Genomic DNA, 21,846 nt, shown 5'->3' with positions numbered 1-21,846 from the left:
GATGATTAGGGGTATTGAATACCTTTTCATGTATCTGTTAACCATTTTTATGTCTTATTTGTAGCTATTAACAAATTATTTTTGCTGTAGTTATTTTTAGTAATTTTGTCTTTTAACCGTTATGTTGGAGTTAAGTGATTAACACACTACCATATTAGAGTATTAGAGTGTTCTGAATGACTGTATACTTGCCTTTACCCAGTGTATATTTTCATGTTACTAATTATTGTCCTTTCACGTCAGCTTAAAGAACTCCTTTCAGCATTTCTTGTAAAGCAGGTCTAGTGGTGATGAACTCTGGGCTTTTGTTTGTCTGAAAAAGTCTTTATCGCTCCTTCATTTCTGAAGGATAGCACAGTTTGACAAAGTATTCTGGCTTGGCAGTTTTTTTCTTGCAACACTTTGTAGGGTTTTTTGCTTTTTGTTTTAAGTCTTTATTTGAATCACGTGGTGCTCATCACAACAAGTGTGATCCTCAATCCGCATCACCGTTTCACCCCCTTTCCCCTCTGGTCACCATTAGTTCTCCGTAGTTAGTCTCTCTTTTTTTTTTTTAACCCTTTGCTCCTTTGTTTTGTTTCTTAAATTCCACATATGAGTGAAATTATATGGTATTTGTCTTTCTTTGACTGATTTATTTCACTCAGTATTATACTCTCTAGCTTCATCCGTGTTACTGCAGATGGCAAGATTTTGCTCTTTTTTGTGAGTGAATACTTTTCCATTGCATGCATATACCACAGCTTTTTTCTCCATTCATTTATCTATCGACAGACACTTGGGCTGCTTCCATATCTTGGCTATAGCAAATAATGCTGCTATTAAAATAGGGATGCATATATCCCTTTGAATTAGTGTTTTTGTATTTTTTGGTAAATACCTAGCGTGATTGCTAGATACTTGGTAGTTCTATTTTTCATTTTTTGAGGAATCTCCAGTGGTCTGAGGAACCACTCTTCCACAGTGACTATACCAGTTTGCATCCCCATCAACAGTACTTGAGTGTTCCGCCTTCTCCACATCCTCTTCAACACCTGTTTTTTCTTGTGTTTTTGGTTTTAGCCATTCTTACAGGTATGAGGTGATACTTATTTTGGTTTTGATCTGCATTTCCCTGATGATGAGTGATGTTAAGCATCATTTCATGTCTGTTGGCCATCTGGATGCCTTCTTCAGAGAAATGTCTGTTCATGTCTCTTGCCTATTTGTAAATTGGATTATTTGGTTTTTGGGTGTTGAGTTTTATAAGTTCTTAATATATTTTGAATACTAACCTTTTAAAGGATATGTCATATACAGATATCTTCTCCCAGTCCGTAAGTTGCCATTTAGTTTGGTTGATTGTTTCCTTCACTGTGCAGAAGCTTTTTATTTTGATGTTGTCCCAAAAGTGTATAGTTTTGCTTTTGTTTATCTTACCTCAGGGGACCGACCAATCTAGAAAAAAGTTGCTAGAGCTGATGTCAGAGAAATTTACTGCCTGTGCCCTTTTCTAGGATTTTTATGGTTTTAGGGCTCACATTTAGGTCTTTAAACAGTTTTTAATTTATTTTTTTGTATAGTGTAAGAAAGTGGTCTGGTTTTCCCAACAGCATTTGTTGAAGAGGGTGTCCTTTTTCCCACTGAATAGTCTTTCCTGCTTTGTCAAAGATTAATTGACTATATAATTGTGGGTTTCTTTCTGGCTTCTGTATTCTGTTCCATTGATGTATGTGTCTGTTTTTGTTTTTGTGCCAGGGCCATACTGTTTTGATTACTACAGGTTTGTAATATGACTTGAAGTCTGGAATTGTGATGTCTCCAGCTTTGCTTTTCAAGATTACTTTGGCTATTTGGGGTCTTTTGTATTTCCACACAAATTGTAGGATTGTTTGTTCTAGCCCTGTGAAAAATGCTATTGGTTTTTTTTTTTTTTTTAAGATTTTATTTATTTATTTGAGAGAGAGAGAGCATGAAAGGGGAAAAGATGAGAGGGAGAAGCAGACTCCCCGTGGAGCTGGGAGCCAGATGCGGAACTCGATCCCGGGACTCTGGAATCACGTCCTGAGCTGAAGGCAGTGGCTTAACGAACTGAGCCACCCAGGCATCCTACTATGGGTATTTTGATAGGGATTGATAGGGATTGCATTAATAAGTGTATAGATTGCTTTGGATAATTTAGACATCTTAACAATATTTATTCTTCCAATCCATGAACATGGAATGTTTTTTTCATTTTCTTGTGTCATCTTTGATTTCCTTCTTACAGGTCTTTTACTCTTTGATTATATTTATTACTAGGTGTCTAATTTGGGTGCAATTGTAAATGGGATTGTTCTCTTAATTTTTCTTTTTGCTGCTTTATTATCGATGTATAGAAGTGCAACAGATTAGGGTGCGTGGGTGGCTCAGTCAGTTAAGCATCTGGCTCAGGTCATGATCTCAGAGTCATGGGATGGAGCCCCACATGAGGCTCCCTGCTCAGTGGGGAGTCTGCTTCTTCCTCTCTCTCTCTGCTCCTCCTTGCTGCTCATGCATGCACTCTCCTTCTCTCAAATAAATAAATGATCTTTTAAAAAATGTAACAGATTTCTGTACATTGAATTTGTGTCCTGCAACTTTACAATTCATTTATCAGTTCTAGCCGTTTTTGGGTGTAGGTTTTTGGGTTTTCTGTATGTAAGTATCATGTTATCTGCAAGTAGTGAAAGTTTCATTTTGCTGATTTGGATTATTTCTTTTTGTTGTCTGCTTGCTATAACTAGGACTTTCAGTATTATGTTGAATAAAAGTGGTGACAGTGGATGTCCGTGTGTTTTTCTGGACCTTAGGGGAAAGGCTCTCAGTTATTCCCCACTGAAGCTGACATTGGCTGTGGGTTTTTCACATATGGCCATTATTATGTTGAGGTATATTCCCTCTAAACGTACTTTCTTTTTTTTTAATTTAAAGATTTTGTTTATTTATTTGACAGATCACAAGTAGGCAGAGAAGCAGGCAGAGAGAGGAAGGGAAGCAGGCTCCCAGCTGAGCAGAGAGCCCGATGCGGGGCTCAATCCCAGGACCTTGGGATCATAACCTGAGCCGAAGGCAGAGGCTTTAACCCACTGAGCCACCCAGGCGCCCCTAAACATACTTTCTTGAGGGTTTTTTTTTTTTTTTGAGGGTTTTTATCTTGAGTGGGTGTTGTACTTTGTCAGATTCTTTCTCTGGATCTACTGAAATGATGATACGGATCTTATCCTTTCTCTTATTGATGTGATGTATTACGTTGATTGATTTGAGAATATCAAACCACCCTTGCAACCCAGGAATTAATCCCACTTAATTGTGTGAATGATTTTTTTTTTAAGATTTTATTTATTTATTTGACAGAGATCACAAGTAGGCAGAGAAGCAGGGTGGTGGGGGCGGGGGGAGTGGGGTGGTAGGGGTGGGGTGGAGAAGCAGGCTCCCTGCTGAGCAGAGAGCCTGACTCAGGGCTCCATCCCAGGACCCTGAGATCATGACCTGAGCCAAAGGCAGAGGCTTAACCCACTGAGCCACCCAGGTGCCGCTGATTTTTTAAAAATGTATTGTTGAATTCAGTTTGCTAGTATTTTGTTGAGAATTTTTGTATCTGTGTTCCTCAGGGATATTGGCTTGTAGTTCTTCTTTTTTGTGGTGTCTTTATCTGGTTTTGGTAACAGGGTAATGCTGGCCTCATAGAATAAGTTTGGAAGTTTTCCTTCCTTTTTTTTTTTTTTAATAATAGTTTGAGAAGAATGGGTATTAACTCTTTTTGGTAGAATTCGCCTGTGAACCCATCTGGTCCCAGACTTTTCTTTCTTTGGAGTTTTTTTTATTACTAATTAAGTTTCTTTGCAGGTAATTGGTCTGTTCAGATTTTCTATTTCTTCCTGTTTCAGTTTTGGTGGGTTATATGTTTCTAATAATTTATTCATTTTTTTCTAGGTTGCCCAATTTGTTGGCATATAATTTTCCATAATCTCTTTTATGTGGTGTTTGTTTTTATTTCTTCTCTCTCGTTTGTGATTTTATTTATTTGGGTCCTTTCTCTTTTTGTCTTGATAAGTCTGGCTAGAGATTTATCAATTTTATTGTTTTTTTTTTCCCCCAAAGAACCTTCGTTGAGGTTTTGTTGTTTTTTTTTTTTTTTTAGTTTCTATATCATTTCTGCTCTTGTCTTTATTATATCCTTTCTTCTTCTGGTTTTAGGTTTTGTTTGTTCTTTTTCTAGCTCTTTTAGGTGTCAGGTTAGGTTGTTTGAGATTTTTCTTGCTTTTTGAGCCAGTAGGCCTGTATTGCTATAAACTGCCCTCTTAGAACTGCTTTCACTGTATTCCAAAGGATTTGAACCATTGTGTTTTCATTTTCATTTGTTTCCAGGTACTTTTTCATTTCTTCTTTTATTTCTCAGTTGACTCATTCATTGTTTAGTAGCATGTTATTTAACCATCATGTATTTGTGGTCTTTCCAGATATTGTATTGTGATTGACTTCTAGTTTCATAGTGTTGTGATCAGGAAAGATGCATGGTATAATTTTGATCTTTTTGTTGAGGCTTGTTTTGTGGCTTAATATGTGATCTCTTCTGGAGAATGTTCCATGTGCACTTTGAAAAGAATGTGTATTCTGCTCTTTTAGGATGGAGTGCTCTGAATATATCTGTTAAATCCATCTGGTCCGGTGTGTCATTCAAAGCCCTTGTTTCCTTGTTGATTTTCTTTCTTTCTTTTTTTTTTTTTTAAATATTTTATTTATTTGACAGAGAGAAATCACAGCTAGGCAGAGAGGCAGGCAGAGAGAGAGGAGGAAGGAGGCTCCCCGCGGAGCAGAGAGCCAGATGCGGGGCTCAATCCCAGGACCCTGGGATCATGACGCGAGCTGAAGGCAGAGGCTTTAACCCACTGAGCCACCCAGGCGCCCCTCTTTTTTTTTTTTTTTTTAGATTATTTATTTATTAGAGAGAGAGAACGCATGCACAAGTGGGGGAGCAACAGGCAAAGGGAGAAGCAGACTTTCTGCTGAGCAGGGAGCCTGATGCAGGACTGTCATGACCTAGGATCATGACCTGAGCCAAAGGCAGTTGCTTAACCAACTGAGCCACCCAGCATCTCTCCTTATTGATTTTCTGCTTAGATGCTCTATTGATGTAAGTGAGGTGTTAAAGTCCCCCAGTATTACTGTATTATTATTATTATTTTTTAAATTTTATTTATTTGACAGAGAGGCAGCAAGAGATGGAATAGTGGGTAGTGGGAGAGAGAGAAGCAGGCTTCCCGCTGAGGAGGCAGCCTGATGCAGGGTTTGATCCCAGGACCCTGGGATCATGACCTGAGCCAAAGGCAGAGGCTCAATGACTGAGCCACCCAGGCTCCCCCTATTACGTATTATTATCAATTAGTATTTTTTAGTGTTTGTTGTTAACTGTTTTATGTATTTGGAAGTTCCCATGTTGGGTTTATAAATACTTACAATTGTTATATCTTCTTGTTGGATTGTTTTCTCCATTATAGTATTCTTCTTTGTCTCTTGTTACAGTCTCTGTATTAATGTCTATTTTTTCCGATATGAGTGTTGCTACTCCAACTTTGTTTTGACATCCATTTGCATGATAAATGTTTCTCCATCCCCTCACTTTCCAGCCTGCAAATGTCTTTAGGTATAAAATAAGGCTCTTGTAGGCAGTATGTAGATTTTATTATTATTATTATTCATTCTTATTCGGGGTCTTTTTATTGAAGTATTTAGTCCATTTACATTTGAAGTAATTATTGATAGATATGTATTTATTACTATTTTGTTACTTGTTTTGTGGTGGTTTCTGAAGATTTTCTCGATTCTTTCTTTCAGTGTATGCTAGTTTTCTTTAGTACTGTATGTGGATTTCTTTCTCTATATTCGTTGCATATTTCTTAGTGGTTTTGATTTGTGGTTACCATTAAGTTTGTAAATTATATTTTTTCCATATAGCAGTTTATGTTAGGTTGATGGGCATATAAGTTTGAACCCATTCTTTACTCCTCCCCATGTTTTAGGTATGTGATGTCATATTTTACATCCTTTTATTTTGTGTTGTTTGATTTTTTTTTTTTTACAGAAATATTTCTTTTTATTGCTTTTGTATTTCCTACATTCATGCTATTGGTTTTTGCCTTTCCTTTCTACTCAAAGAATCCCCTTTAATATTTCTTGCTGGGGTGATACAGTGGTCATGAACTCTTGTAGTTTTTGTTTGTCTGGGAGACTCTTTTTTTTTTTTTAAGATTTTATTTATTTAGTTGATAGAGAGGCACAGCAAGAGAGGGAACACAAGCAGGGGGAGTGGGGGAGGGAGAAGCAGGCTCCCCCCTGAGCAAGGAGTCCAATGTAGGGTTCGATCCCAGGACCCCAGAATCATGACCTGAGTCAAAGGCAGATGCTTAACGATTGAGCCGCCCAGGCACCCCATTGTCTGGGAAACTCTTTCTCTCGCCTTCTATTCTGAATGATAGGCTTCCTGGACAGAGTATTCTTGGCTTCAGGTGTTTTCTGTTCAGCACTTTGAATATATCATGCCACTTCTTTCTGGCTTGGAAAGTTCCTGCTAAAAAATCCAATGTTGGCCTTATGGGGTTTCCTTTGTATGTAACTATTTTTCTTTGTCTTCTGCTTTTAATATTTTTTCTCTACCACTATATTTTGCCATTTTAATTACAATATGTGTAGGTGTGGGTCTGTGTTTGTTGATTTTCTTGGGGGTTCTTTGTGCCTCCTGGATCTGGATGTCTGTTTTCTTCCCCAGATTAGGGATGTTTTCAGCTGTTATTTCTTCATATAAATTCTCTGTCTCCCTTTCTGTCTCTTCTTCTTTGGGATTCTTACAAGATGGATGTTATTATGTTGATGAAGTCACTGAGTTCCCTAAGTCTGTTCTTGTTTTGCATAATTCTTTTTTCTCTCTTTTGTTAAGCTTGATTACTTTCCATTACTCTGTATTCTAGGTCATTAATTTGTTTCTCTGTGTCCAGCCTGCTGTTCATGCTATCAGATATGTTTCTCATTTCATTTATTGAGCCCTTTATCTCTGCTGTGTTGTTCCTTAGCTCTGTGTTAATGGTTTCACTGATGTTCTCCACTCTTTTTTTTTTTTTTTTAAGATTTTTATTTATTCATTTGACACAGAGAGATCACAAGTAGGCAGAGAGACAAGCAGAGAGAGAGGGGAAAGCAGGCTTCCTGCTGAGCAGAGAGCCTGATGTGGACCTCTATCCCAGGACTCTGAGATCATGACCTGAGCCGAAGGCAGAGGCTTAACTCACTGAACCACACCCAGGCACCCCTGATGTCCTCTACTCTTAAGGCCAGGGAGTGTCCTTATGATCATTACTTTAGGGGTTTTTTGTTTTTGTTTTTAGTATATGTGCTGCTGAAGCAAGCACTTGTTGTTTTTTTTATTTGTTTGTTTGTTTTGTTTTGTTTTTAAATAAGTTCTGTGCCCGATGTAGGGTTTGAACTCATAACTCTGAGATAAAGAGTGGTGTGCTCTACCAACCGAGCCAGCAAGGTGCCCCATGATCATTGCTTTAAATTGTCTATCAGGCATGTTACTTATATCTGTTTCAGGCAAGTCTCTGACCGTGGTCTTAACCTGTTTCATCTGGGACAAATTCCTCTGTCTTCTCATTTTGTGTGAATCTCTTTGCCTGTTTCTCTGTGTTAGGAAAGCCAGCTACATCTCCTGTTGGAATGTAATGGCTTTATGAAGAAGAGGTCACGTAGTGCCCTACAGCGTAGTGTCCCCTGTTCAGAAGGCCTGGTACTTCTGGGACTGTCTCCACTGTATGGCGTATGTATGTGGAGAACGTATGTGTGCTCTGCTGTTGTATCCTGGCCACTTTATCCTTCAGGCTAGTTGTCTGACGAGGCTTTCTTTGCTTATCGTGGGCAGGGTTTGGTGCCTGGCCCGAATGTTGTACTTTTTAACTTGGTGTCCTCTGGCCTGCTTGTGAAATGAGATCTGTTGCTGCCACTGGAATTGAGGCCTCACAGAACTCCTGGGTTGGGAGACATGGTGTAGGCAGGGGTTTGGGCCAATCATTTAGGGGAGGGCACCCCCCACCACCTGAGCTGGGACTGAGGCAAGCATAACTAGCGAGGGTGGTTCCACTTAAGTGCAGGGAAGTGGGTAGTGGGAGGGAGCTTGGTATAAGCCAGTTAGGTAGGGAATGTGGTCCCTACACTGGTTCCTAGTGGTGGCTCTGTGTTTATGCTGAGAGGTGGAGGAGGGAAATGGCGCTGTCCAGTTCCTATGTTCCTGGTGGGAGAGGGGGTGTCTCTGTGAATGCTGCCTCCCTAGGACTTGCTCCCAGATGAGCAACTAACTTCCCCACTGTGTGTCCCAGGCACTCTTCAGATCACTGTTTCTAGGCTGTATGTCAGCAGGCTATTTGCCCTGCCTCTTCTCAAGAGTAACCCAGTGTCCTCTCAGCCCTTCCAGAGGAAAACATGCTGATCTTTAAAATTCTAGGCTTTAAGCCCCAGTCATTGCAAGAACACACAAGATTCAGACTGTCTTGCTTTGCAAGGCAATTGCTATGGGGATTTGTTTTCCCTATGCCCCCCTGCATGTGCTAGTCTGTCTCTTGTCCTTCTTGCCTGTGGTTCCCTCCCCACTGCAGTAGCCACTATCCATGTCTCTCCCGAACCTCATCTCTGCACTTCCTGTCCTCTTTGATGTGGTCTCTTCTCTACCTTTAGTTTTGGAGTTTTTTCTTTCCGTCTTCAGATCAATTTCTGGGGTATTGAGGATAATTTGATAGTTATCTAATTGTATTTGTGAGACCAGGCAAGCCTAGGGCCCTCCTGCTCCTCTGTCATCTTCCTCAGTCAGTCTCTTACAGCATTTTGAATACATCATCCCACTCTCTCTCGGCCTATATAGTGTTTCTGCTGGAGAAATCCACTGATAGCCTTATGGGGGTTTCCTTGTATGAGAAGAATTTTTGTTCTCTAGCTGCTTGAAAAATTCTCTTTGATTTTAGATGGCTTTATTATAGTTTGTCTTAGAGAACTTTTGGGGGACCTATGAGCTTTATGAATGTGGATGTCGAAATCTCTCCCCAGACTTAGGAAGGCCTCAGCCATTGTTTCTTTATTTTTATTTAGTTTTAAAAAATATTTATTTTTCTGACAGAGACAAGAAGAAAGGGAACACAAGCAGGAGGAGTGGGAGAGGGAGAAGGAGAAGCAGGCTTCCCGCTGAGCAGGGAGCCAGATATGGGGCTTGATCCCAGGACTCTGGGATCATGACCTGAGCCAAAGGCAGATGCTTAACCACTGAGCCACCAGGGCATCAGTTCCCCCCACCCCCACCATTGTTTCTTTAAATAAGGTTTCTGTCCCTTTCTTCTGTTTCCCTTTTGGGATGCCAACAACGTTTAGATAGTTTCTTTTGATGGTATCTCATAATTCACATGGGCTTTCTTTTGTTATTTTTTTCTCTTCTGGATAATTTCAAGTGACCTATGACTTCACAGATTCTTCTGCTTTGATCACATCTGTTTTTGGTGCTCTCTACTGCATTTTTCATTTCACTCATTGCATTCTTCACCTCCAGGATTTCTGTTTGGATCTTTTTTATAATTTCTTTCTCTCTGTTAAACTTCTCATTTTGTTAGTGTATTGTTTACTGATTTCATTGAATTGTCTTTCTTTGTTTCCCTATAGCTAACTAAGCTGAAATCTTTATTAGGTAGATTGCAGATCTCTATTTCTTTGGGGTCATTTACTGGAAAATTACTGTGTTCGTTTGGTGATGTCTTGTTTCCTTGATTTCATGTTCCTGGGTATCTTGTGTTGCTATCTTTGCATTTGAAGAAGCAATCACTATCTCCAGGCTTGACTCATTGGCCTTGGGAGAGAAATATCTTCGGTCAGCCTGCTGGGAATCCTGAGGCTTTCCCAGTGAATGACAATTGTATTATCAGATATTCCAAATGCTTTTATCTTTTTTTTTTTTTTTTTTAAAGTAGGCTCCACACCCAGCATGGAGCCTGTTGCAGAACTTGACCTCAACGACCCTGAGATCAAGACCTGAGCTGAGATCAAGAGTCTGATGCTTAATTTAAGAAACAAACAGATGAATGTAGGGCAAGGAAAGGAAAAATAAAGTAAGATGACAGAGAGGGAGGCAAACCAAAACGACTCTTAACTCTAGGAAACAAAATGAGAGTTGCTGGAGGGGAGGTGGGGGGGATGGGGTAACTGGTTGAAGGGCATTAAGGAGGGGATTTAATGTAATGAGCACTGAGTGTTGTATGCAACTGATGAATCGCTGAATTCTACCCTCGAAGTTAATAATATATGTTAACTAAATTGAATTTTTAAAAAAGTCAGTTGTTTCACCAACTGAGCCATCCAGGTGCCCCTCCAAATGCTTTTTAAATAGTTACCACGTTTTAGAATCAACGTATATAAAATGTATAGAAGATTTTTATAACAGTTTACTTATTTTAAATACTTTATTTATTTGACAGAAAAGGAGAGATAACAAGAGCGGGAATACAAGCAGGGGAAGTGGGAGAGGGTGAAGCAGGCTTTCCCTGAGCAGGAAACCCCATGTGAGGCTCGATCCCAGGGTCCTGTTATCATGATCTGAGCGGAAGCCACACACTTAATGACTAAGCCACCCAGGCGCCCCTTGTAACAGTTTAAAATCTAAATATAAATGTTGACAACATAGAAAGAAAGAAGCATCCCAGTAACTAAAATCAGAAATAAATTCCAAAACTATTTGAATATAAATATGTGTGTACTACTTTTATAATTGAAAAGCAATTACTGGGGCGCCTGGGTGGCTCAGCGGGTTAAAGCCTCTGCGTTCGGCTCGCATCATGATCCCAGGATCCTGGGATGGAGCCCCACATCGGGCTCTCTGCTCAGTGGGGAGCCTGTTTCTCCCTCTCTCTCTGCCTGCCTCTCTGCCTACTTGTGACCTCTCTCTCTGTCAAATAAATAAATAAAATATAAAAAAAAAGGCAATAGTCATCTTAAAAAATGTAAAAGTACAGAAAGTTGACTTGAAATATCTCTCCACATATCTTATGCCACATGAAGACCAACAACCAGTACTAACATTTCCCTCCATTTTTCTGCTGTGCATCTTTTGCCTATAACCTTTATTTCATTATTTCAGACTGTAGAAATAGTACATGCTCTGTGTGGAAAACTTGGTAAACACAGTAAGGCACCACATCTCACAATGGAACGATAAGATTGACAGAAAAATGCCAATAGGCGTAGTATAGCAATTAAGATTCTTTAATGGCAAAGAATCCAGGAATTTATGAAGATATTTACATTAAGAAATGAAAGGGTTCTGATTCTGGTCAAGATGTAGTAAGCACATTCTGTCCTTCCTCTCTGACTGAATCCGACTAAAATCCCTGATCAGCTGAGTACGCTGGAAGATAAATGACAGCACATGGATTGGGGAAGGAAACTGTTTTTATTTTTTGTTCCCATAGAATACCATCCAGCCTGGACTCAAAGGTAGCACGAAACCCGGAACTGGGCACTGGGTGCAGACACAAGAAGGTCTAAGAGAACCCCCCTCTTTCTAGTCTCAGGAGCAGGAAAGGGATTCCTGTGAGACAGGGAATGGAGGTAGAGGAAGAGAATCTCTGTTTTTTCATTTGCTCCCGCCCCCTCACCATTTTCTCCTGCCCTGGCCCTGGTGAAATACTGTAGCAGCAGAGGCAGCAGTGACATGGGCAGGCAGACTGGAGAGGAAAATCCTTTATTTAGAGGGATTATGGTCCCAGGAGCATGGAGAGAGATTCACTGAATTTGTTTTGTCTCTTCTCACCACTTTACTAGAGGCGATCACAGTTGTGGTAGGTGCTCAGCAGAGAAGCTAAAGCTTTCCCTTTCTACCCAGAAGACTGGGAGCTGGAAAGTGTCAGGAAGATTGCAAAGAGAAAGGAACTCCGCAAAGGGAACCCATAGTATTGTGTATGAACTCCTGGGCTCTCCTGTGAAATAGCATGGGTGCATCTGACTCTGAACAGTATGCTGAGAGCCTAGAAGACCCAACCGAAGAGCAGACTACTGCCCAGGTCCTCTGCTGGCCACTGCAGGGTATGCCTGGGACAGATGAAGGAGTACTGCAAGAGCTGTGCGAACTAAACTGATGTTAGAACACAGCCCACAAAAGATGGCGAGGAGCTTGTGGATTGGGCCTACTCAAGTTAATTACTGTTAAGACAAACAAAAATCCAACGTTTTGCATTGCACCTAAACAAGATCCAGATTAATACAGCGTAATATCTAGAAATTCAGAATTGCTCCCCGTACGAAGAGTCGGGAAAATCTTACTCTCCTAAGGAGAAAGGACAGTCAACAGAGGGTACCGTGACATGAAAAAGATGTTGGGCTTATCAAAGACTTTCAGGCAGAAAGTAGAATTAAATTATAATTAAAACTCCCCTTTAAGAATTGAGGGTGAACACTCTTGAAACAAATGGAAAATTACATATTTAAATTTTAAATTGGATAACTTATAACTAAAACTAAATTAAAAAATTCATGAAATGACCTCAGTAATAGAGCAGGGGTAATAGAAGAGCCAGTTAACTCGAAGAGGGAACAATGAGAATGATCCAGTCCGTCCCAGCAGGAATTAAACTGAGGAAAAGTACACAGAGCTGCAGGGAGTTATGGGACAATGAGAGAGGGCTTAGCTTTCATGTTATGGAAATCGCCAAAGGAGAGGCGGTGGAGTGGTACAGAAAACTGAAGAAATTATGGGAAGGAAGAAATAATGTGTCCCTATTTGCAGATGACATAATAATCAACTTAGAACTTCCCAGGGAATCCATGAAAAAGACTCTAGGTAATTGGGGCGCATGGGTGGCTCAGTTGGTGAAGCATCTGCTTTCGGCTCAGGTCATGATCCCAGAGTCCTGGGATCAAGCCCCATATGGGGCTCTCTGCTCAGCAGGGAGCCTGCTTCTCCCTCTCCCACTCCCCGGCTTTCATTTCCTCTCTCACTGTGTCTCTCTGTCAAATAAATAAATAAAGTCTTTAAAAAAAAAAAAAAGACTGTAGGTAAAATAGTTTGTGTGTGTGTGTATGTTTAAATATTATTTATTTATTTGACAGACAGAGATCACAAGTAGGCAAGGAAGCAGGCAGAGAGAGAGGAGGAAGCAGGCTTCCTGCCCAGCCGAGAGCCGGTTCCACTTCATCCCAGGACCCTGGGATCATGACCTGAGCCAAAGGCAGAGGCTTTAACCCACTGAGCCACCCAGGCACCCTGGTAAAATAGTTTTGAATGGGAGGAAACACAGTACCCATTTCAAGACTTATTTTACAGCTACAGTAATCAAAACTGTGTAGTATTGGTAGAGCGATAGACACACAGATCACTGGAACCGAATAGGAAACCCAGAAAGACTCACATAAGTACAGTGAACTGCTTTTTGACTGAATGTTTGTGACTCCCCCAAATTCACATGTTAAAATCCTAACCCTAGTGTGATGCTACTTAGGAAGTGGGGAACTTTGGAAGGTCATTAGGTAGTAGGGGTGGAGCCCTCACAAATGGGATCAGTGCCCTCATAAAAGGGACGCCAGAGAGCTCTGACTCTTTTTTCTGCCATATGAGGACACAGAAGATGGCCCTCTATGAACCAGGAAGTGGGCTCTACCCAGAAATTATGACCTTGATTTTGGATTTCCCAGCCTCCCATTCAAAACAAAATGTATGTTGTTGAAGCCACCCTGTGCATGGTATTTTCAAATGTTATAGAAGCTCAAACAGTCTAAGATGTACCAAAGCAATTCAGTGGAGGAAGGGTGGTCTTTTCAGCAGTTGGTGCTGGAATAATTCGATATCCATGGGGCCGGGGGGAGGGGGAGAACAACCTAGGCCTACGCATCACATCTTACACAAAAAGTAATTCAAATGGATCATAGATTTAGTTGTAAAACAATAAAAACATTGGGAAAAAATCAGAAAATTTTCAGAAGTACAGCTTGGTGAAGAATTCTTACACATGACAAGTGAAGCATGATCCATAAAAGAAAAAAGTGGGTAAATTAGACTTCATTGAAATTAGAAACTTTGATTCTGCCAAAGAGTTTGTGGAAAGAATAAGAAAAGAGACAAGTGGGGCACCTGGGTGGCTCAGTGGGTTAAGCCTCTGCCTTCGGCTCAGGTCATGAACTCAGGGTCCTGGGATTGAGCCCCACATCGTGCTCTGCCCAGGGGGGAGCCTGCCCCCCCCCCCCCGCCTGTCTCTCTGCCTACTTGTGATCTCTCTCTCTCTGTCAAATAAATAAATTTAGAAATCTTAAAAAAAAAAAAGGAAAAGAGACAAGCTACAAAGACTCAGTGAAACATATCAGACCAAGACTCTCATTGAAGAATATAAGGATATCTCAACAACAGTTCCTAAATACCCAGTGGATCAAAGAAGAAAGCACAAGTGAAATGAGAAAATACTTTGAGATGAATGAGAACAAAAATCATAGCATACGGAAACTTATAGGATAAGGCTGAAGTAGTGTTTGGAGGGAAACTTAACAGCTGTAAATGCCTGTATTAAGAAAGAAGGAAGATACCAAGTCAGTAAGCTCAACTATTAACTACTTTAAGAAACTAGAGCAGGAAGAGCACAGATAAGCCCAAGGCAAACAGAAGGAAGAAAGAATAAAGACTAGAGTAGAAGCAAATGAACAGAGAATAGGAAAACCAAGTAAGTAAAATGAAAAATTGATTCTTTTAAAAGACAGCGAAATTGGCAAGCCTTTAGCCAGAATGACCAAGAAAATAAGATTCAGATTACTAGAGTTACTCATGAAAGTGGGGACATTACTGCCAACCTTCCAGAAGTAAAAATGGTTGTAAGGAAATACTGTGAACAATAAATATGATGCCAATAAGTTAGTTAGCCTAAATGAGATGGACAGATCCTGAAACATACAAAGAAAACTTACTAAAGAAGGAATAGAGGGGTGCCTCCCTCCCTCATGCTCTCTTTCTAAAATAAATAGATAAAATCTTTTTAAAAAGTAGAACACCTTTTTTTTTTTTTTCTTTCAAGAGGACTAGAAAGAAAGGCATTGGAGGGAAGGGCAGAGAGGGAGAGAGAATTCAAGCAGGCTGCATGCCCAGCATAGACTCTGATCCAGGGCTCAGTCTTACAACCCTAAGATCATGACCTGAGCCCAAATCAAGGGTTGGACACTTAACTGACTGAGCCACCCAGGTGCCCTAAGAAGAAATAGAAAATCTGAGTACCAGGAAACAGGGAAAGAGGTTGAGTTAATCTTAAAATTTCCCACTTAAAAAAACAAACGGATGCCTATGTGGCTCAGTTGGTTAAGTGTCCAACTCTTGATCTCAACTGAGGTCTTGATCTCAGGGTGGTGAGTTCAGTACTGGTGTTGGGCTCCACACTGGGCATGGAGCCTACATAAAACAACAACAAAAGTTTTTCCATTAATAAAAGCCCAGGGGCGCCTGGGTGGCTCAGTGGATTAAAGCCTCTGCCTTCGGCTCAGGTCATGGTCCCAGGGTTCTGGGATCGAGCCCCGCATCGGGCTCTCTGCTCAGTGGGGAGCCTGCTTCCTCCTCTCTGTCTCTGCCTGCCTCTCTGCCTGCTTGTGATTTCTGTCTGTCAAATAAATAAATAAAATCTTAAAAAAAAAAAAAATTCCCTTAATAAAAGCCCAATATCTGATGGCTTCACTAGTGAATTCTATCAGATGTTTAAAGATTTATCTTGAACACTTGCAAAAAATTAGGAAGCACTTCGAATTCATCTTGTGAGGCTGTCATTATGCTGATACCAAAGCTAGACAAAGAAGACATAAAGAAGGAAAACTGCAGAGCAGTATCCCTTATGAATATAGACATAGTATCCCTTAGCAAACCAGGACGACCAGCATTTAGAAGGATTGTCCCCAGTGATACAAAGTTGGTTCAAAATGAATACAACAACTCAGCCTTTGTAATATACCTGATTAGTAAGATAAGTAAAAAACCATAGGACTGTCTCAAAAGACACACCAAAAAACCACAATACTCTCTAATGATTAAAAAACAACAACAGGGGGCGCCTGGGTGGCTCAGTGGGTTAAAGCCTCTGCCTTCGGCTCAGGTCATGGTCCCAGGGTCCTGGGATCGAGCCCCACATTGGGCTCTCTGCTCCGCCGGGAGCCTGCTTCCTCCGCTCTCTCTCTGCCTGCCTCTCTGCCTACTTGTGATCTCTGTCTGTCAAAAAAAAAAAAAAAAAATCTTTAAAACAAAACAAAAAAAAACAACTCTTGGGGCACCTGGGTGGCTCAGTCATTTAAGCATCTGACTCTTGATTTCAGCTCAGGTCATGATTTCAGGGTTGTAAAATCAAGCCCCACACTGGGCTTTGCAGAGTGTGGAACCTACATAAGATCCTCTCTCTCCTTCTGTCCCCATCCTTAAAAAAAAAAAAAAAAAAGACCACCTCTCACTCTTAATCTCATGAAGCAAACTGAGGGTTGCTGGAGGGAAGGAGGTGGGAGGGATGGGGTGGCTGGGTAATGGACATTGGGGAGGGTATGTGTTGTGGTGAGTGCAGTGTATTGCATAAGACTGATGAATCACAGACCTGTACCCCTGAAACAAATACTATATTATATGTTAATTAAAAAAAAAAAAAAACTAAAAAAAAAAAAAACAAACCCCAAACCCTCTCAAGCTAGGAACAGAAGAGGTCTTCCTCAGCCTGGTGAAGGCATCTATGAAAAACTTTGATTGGTATCATATTTAATGGTAAAAGACTGAATGTTCCCTTCCTAAGCTCAGGGTTAAGATGAGGATTCATTCTCACCACTGCAATTCAGCGTTATGGTAGAAGTTCTAGCCAAGACAAAAAAGACCATCTTTTAAAAAAAAAAAATTATTATTGTAATAAAAACACATAACATAAAATTGACCATCTTGACCATTTTAAGTATACAATTTAGTAGTGGTAGTATTTCACACTGTTGTGAAATAGATTTCTAGAACTTTTTTGTCTTACCAAACTGAGATTCTGAAGTCATTTTTAAAAATGTTAATGCATTTGGTTTTTATTATGTATTATTTAATGACTTTAGCAACCTTATTTAGCCAGGACAGTTTTTTTTTTTAAAGATTTTATTTATTTATTTGACAGAGATCTCAAGTAGGTGGAGAGGCAGGCAGAGAGAGAGAGAGGAGGAAGCAGGCTCCCCACTGAGCAGAGAGCCCAACGTGGGGCTCGATCCCAGGACCCCGAGATTGTGACCCAAGCTGAAGGCAGAGGTTTAACCCACTGAGCCACCCAGGTGCCCCAGATTTTTTTTTTTTTTTTTAACAGAGAAATCTCAAGTAGGCAGAAGTAGGCAGAGAGGCAGGCAGATAGAGAGGGAGAAGCAGGCTCCCTGCTGTGCAGAGAGGCGGATGTGGGGCTCCATCCCAGGACCCTGGTATCATGACCTGAGCCAAAGGCAGAGGCTTAACCCACTGAGCCACCCAGCCGCTCCAGCCAAGACAGTTTTATAAGAAAAACAAATAAAAGGTGTCCAGAGGGGCGCCTGGGTGGCTCAGTGGGTTAAAGCCTCTGCCTTCGGCTCAGGTCATGATCTCAGGGGCCTGGGATCGAGCCCCGCATCGGGCTCTCTGCTCCACAGGGAGCCTGCTTCCTCCTCTCTCTCTGCCTGCCTCTCTGCCTGCTTGTGATTTCTCTCTGTCAAATAAATAAAATATTAAAAAAAAAAAGGCGTCCAGATAAGAAAAGAAGAAATTAAGCTAACACTGTTTGCAAATGACATGATCTCTTGTATGTAACATCCTAAGACATACACAGACACATGGCTGAGAGGCATGTGTTCAGTGTCTCTCGTCCTTAGGGAAATGTGTTTTAAGACCCAATTAGTTATCAGTACATACTTAGCATAGCCAAAATAAAAAACAGTGGAAATACCAAACGATTCTAAATGATGGCAGATGAGAAGAAATCTCATATGCTGCTGGTGGAAATATAAAATGGTGCAAGCACTCTGGGAAGTATTTTGGCAGTTTCTTAGAAAATTTCAATGGGCCACACTACCTAGCAGTTTCACTTCTAGGCGTTTATTCCAGAGAAATGGGATAGTCAGTAAACCTTTGTGGTAAAAACAAGCATGATAGGTCTGTTGTGGCTGAAGCTTGAGGGAGATGGTGAATATTTCCAACAAACAGTCCTGAAAAGCTGTGGGACAGAGCCTGTAGTCTATATAGTTTTGTTTTGTTTTTTTCTTTTACATCTTTTTTCCTATTACCTCCACCTCTCTTGGGTCTTTGGCACATTTAGTTTTCTTGGTTGATCCTTTTTTTTTTTTTTAAGATTTTATTTATTTATTTGACAGAGATCACAAGTAGGCAGAGAGGCAGGCAGAGAGAGAGAGAGGTGGAGGCAGGCTCCCCACGGGGCAGAGAGCCTGATGTGGGGCTTGATCCCAGGACCCTGGGATCATGACCTGAGCTGAAGGCAGAGGCTTTAACCCACTGAGCTACCCAGGCGCCCCTCTTGGTTGGTTCTTATTAAGTGTGACTTGTTTGAAGAGAATTTTAAGTGTTGAGTGTTTGGTGTATATATGCACAAAAAGATAATCATTTAAAATTTATGATAATGTATATATGTGGATTTTTCTGAAAGTTTCACATGTATTTTCTCATTCGGGGCCTGTTCAGAACTGTGGGGATCTCAGGCAAGCTGATGACAGAGTGGGATGAGCCTGCCTCCCTGCTCTGTCTGTCCTCAGGGACGGACAGACGCATTCCATTCCTAGGGCCCTTCATTTTCTGAGCCAGAGTGTCTGACTTGATTCAGGCTTGTCCTCTATAGAATTCCTCAGGGCTGTTCTGAGTGGTTCTAGCAGTTTTTTTCTTTATGTGGACAGCTCTGTAATTTAGGTGTCTAATAATGAACTTCTTTGTTTTTGCTTATAGTGGGGTCTCCAGCAAAGGCAGGCAGTGGGATTGTTTATGTTTTCATGTAATGTACACTTTGGCCTCCCGGGCCTCCATCCTTTCCACATGTTGTGTCTCTTTATTTTTTTAATTTTTATTTTTAAAAAAATTATTTGTTAGAGAGAGAGAATGAACAAGAGAGCCAGCACAGGCAGGGAGAGTAGCATGCAGAGGAAGACACAGGCTCCCTGCTGAGCAAGGAGCCCCATGTGGGATTCAAGGGGTCATGACCCAAGCCAAAGGCAGAGGCTTAATGACTGAGCCACCAGGCATCCCATGTTGTATCTCTTTAAATTCAGGAAGCAGAGCTGTAGATTTTGATCTGAAGAAACCTATAAGTATGGGGCAATGTAGGAAAAACAGGTGTTTGGATCACATATAAATTTTGTTTTGGAGTAGCTTTGCATTAAAATTGTATACAATGGAGTAGAGATGAATAATGTCTCCTCTTGGTAGGTTCAGGTAGGTTCGCTGTGTAATAAACTAGAATTTGCATTTTTTTGGCCTTGTTTTCTGGGTGCTATGAAAATTAACAATTAGTATAACTGGTAATATTAAGGTCAGTGGGAGCTGAAATTAAGATCATGTCAGAAAGTTGTGTTGGCTGCAGACTGGAAGTGAATTAGATCGTTTTTTTCTTCTCTCGGTGCACTGGTGAAAGCAGGGCTGCAGAGGTGGGGCCCCTCCCCCTCCTGTGTTACTGATGTGTGTACAGAGGAGGCGGAGGAGGAGATTGGGATCACAGAATCAGAATTTTTTGGAGGGCTTGGCTTTGCGTCACTTGAGGGAAGAGATGTGAGACTTGCCAGAGGACTGAGGTTGGAAGAAGTACAGTTGGTCTCTGGCCTTCAGTCTTTGGGGATCCCTGTCATAGTGTCTCTCCCCCCCCCAGGTGAACATCTCATCAGTGTGTGTGGCCCCACCCGCACCCCAGGGGCAGGATGGAGGGCCAGGGCGCAGGAGCAGAAACACTGCTTCCCGGGGTCCTTGCGTCTGCTGGGTGGTGAGCACGCGTGCGGGTCCCCCCTGGTGGGTGCTCTGCTAGACAGCTCTCTGACATGCCGGGCTCCAGGCGAGCCTTGTGAATGGCTGAGCTACGGGAAACGGCTCTGCTGCTGGGACCAGCAGCTGCCACCTGCAGGCTCCTCTGTTCCGAGCCTGTTGAGTTGACCCACAGAGGGTTCTATTTCCTTAGAAGGTTGCTGGGCTGGAAAATTGCATATGCACTTAAAGCTTGTGTTTCCTGGAAGGCGGAAGGAGTGTTGGCCATTCATCTTCTTGTGAGTTGGCTGTGCTGTGACTCCTTTGGCCTCTCCTTTCTGGTCTTGACACTTCTGGAGAGTCACCTCTTTGGCCTAGGTTTCCATCAGTGAGCCTGACCAAGCCAGGACACAAGTCTGGGCACGTTCCCTATAACACAGACTGAAGAAAACGGCAACATGGAGTAGGAGATACGGATTTATATTTTAGGGTAACAGTGGAGAGCTTGTAATGAAGGGAATTGTAGATCCCTGGGCCTTTGCTGGAGTTTTCTATTCTGATTTTATTGGTTTAAGGTTTTCTACTTGGAAGCAACAGAAGTTAATTTTGGCTCCCACAGGCAGAAAGAGGATTTATTGGAAGGATATACAGTGGCTCACAGACTGGAAAGAAAAGCTGCTGAGCCGCGTCTTCAGAAGGTGCTCGCATCAGAGGAGGTCTTGGGAGCAGGAACCCGTGGGGGTTGAATGAGCACCAGCACATCTAGTTCCTATTTCTTTTCGCCCAGAAGTCAAAGTCCAGGGACAGAGGCCCAACCACCTGGCCTGGTGTGGGTCAGGGAGGGGCGCCTTGACTGATAGCGTGTCCAGGCCTAATCCTGTGGAGGGAGGTGGTTCCTCTGTGGCGCAAAGGAGACAGGGGCCGGGCAGGCCGCAACACGACTGTGTCCCAGGAACAACTGCCTGACTGGGAGCAGTAGCTTCCCCTAATGCCGCTGCCACCATGAAATGTGTTTTCTGTCAGAAGCCTGCGCTTCTTCGTGTTTTTTTATGTTAAAGGCTAACTCTGCTGAACATTCCTTACCAGTGAAACACTCTCTGTGCAAGAATGTGGTTTCTGAGGGGTCAGCCCTATGTAGAGTTTTTCTGGAAGTCCCAAGGATTTCTGTCAGTCAGACCTGTGCCCAGAAGAAGGTGGGGAGGTTGTCCAGAAGGCCCCTTTGTCAGAGAGCAGCTGAAGGTGATGTCTGCTACCCAGGTGTGCTTTCCTGTGCCACCTGTGGGAACAGTGCCCTCTCGGGGAAGTGGTCTTTTAGAAATGCCTGTATGGAAGAGGGTTGAGAGGTCATTGTCAGAGCTAGAGGGGCAGTTTTTGGCTCTTAGGTTAGACTGCCTGAGAGACTGCCCACTGTTAGAGCTGACCGGAGGGTGTGTGTGTGTGTGTGTGTGTGTGTGTGTGTGTGTGTGTGTTGGGGCTGATGTCTCCGGACCTTGCATGTAGGCATCCTCAAGCATGTCTCCAGCCATGCATCACAGCTACCTTTCCCAGCAGCCCCAGTGTGCCGAACCAGGACTCGCTGACTTTTCTCCCTTCTTGCCAGGTACCAGCCGATGGTGTCCATTATCAGTGCTGTCCAGCGCACGCCAGGCTGATCCATGGTCACTTTGCGGGATGGCAGCAAGGTGACTTCAGCTGAGGATGACCCTGACTGAAAGGCTGCGTGAGAAGATATCTCAGGCCTTCTACAACCATGGGCTGCTCTGCGCATCCTACCCCATCCCTATCATCCTCTTCACGGGGCTCTGCATTGTAGCCTGCTGGTATGTTTCTGAGTCGCACTGGGTATGATAGGCCACTGTGTTCGGACAGTAGGTTTCCTAATC

At 42.1% G+C, this 21,846-nt stretch overlaps 1 protein-coding gene across 2 annotated transcripts in view; it reads left to right on the top strand.

The window, feature by feature from the left end:
- The window catches only part of LOC123932814 (SREBF chaperone), a 70,107-nt gene that overhangs the window by 14,185 nt on the left and 34,076 nt on the right, over window positions 1-21,846 (top strand). For both annotated transcript variants that reach the window (XM_045991447.1, XM_045991445.1), the window contains exon 2: window positions 21,564-21,783. In XM_045991447.1, coding sequence (XP_045847403.1) covers window positions 21,662-21,783 — 122 coding nt within the window. In that variant the 5' untranslated portion in view covers window positions 21,564-21,661. The remainder of the gene's footprint in view (window positions 1-21,563; window positions 21,784-21,846) is intronic.

This window comes from Meles meles, chromosome 20, assembly GCF_922984935.1.
Source record: "Meles meles chromosome 20, mMelMel3.1 paternal haplotype, whole genome shotgun sequence".
Lineage (NCBI taxonomy): Eukaryota > Metazoa > Chordata > Mammalia > Carnivora > Mustelidae > Meles > Meles meles.
The sequence above is the reverse complement of the archived record's forward strand: the minus strand, read 5'-3'. Positions and strand labels throughout refer to the sequence as shown.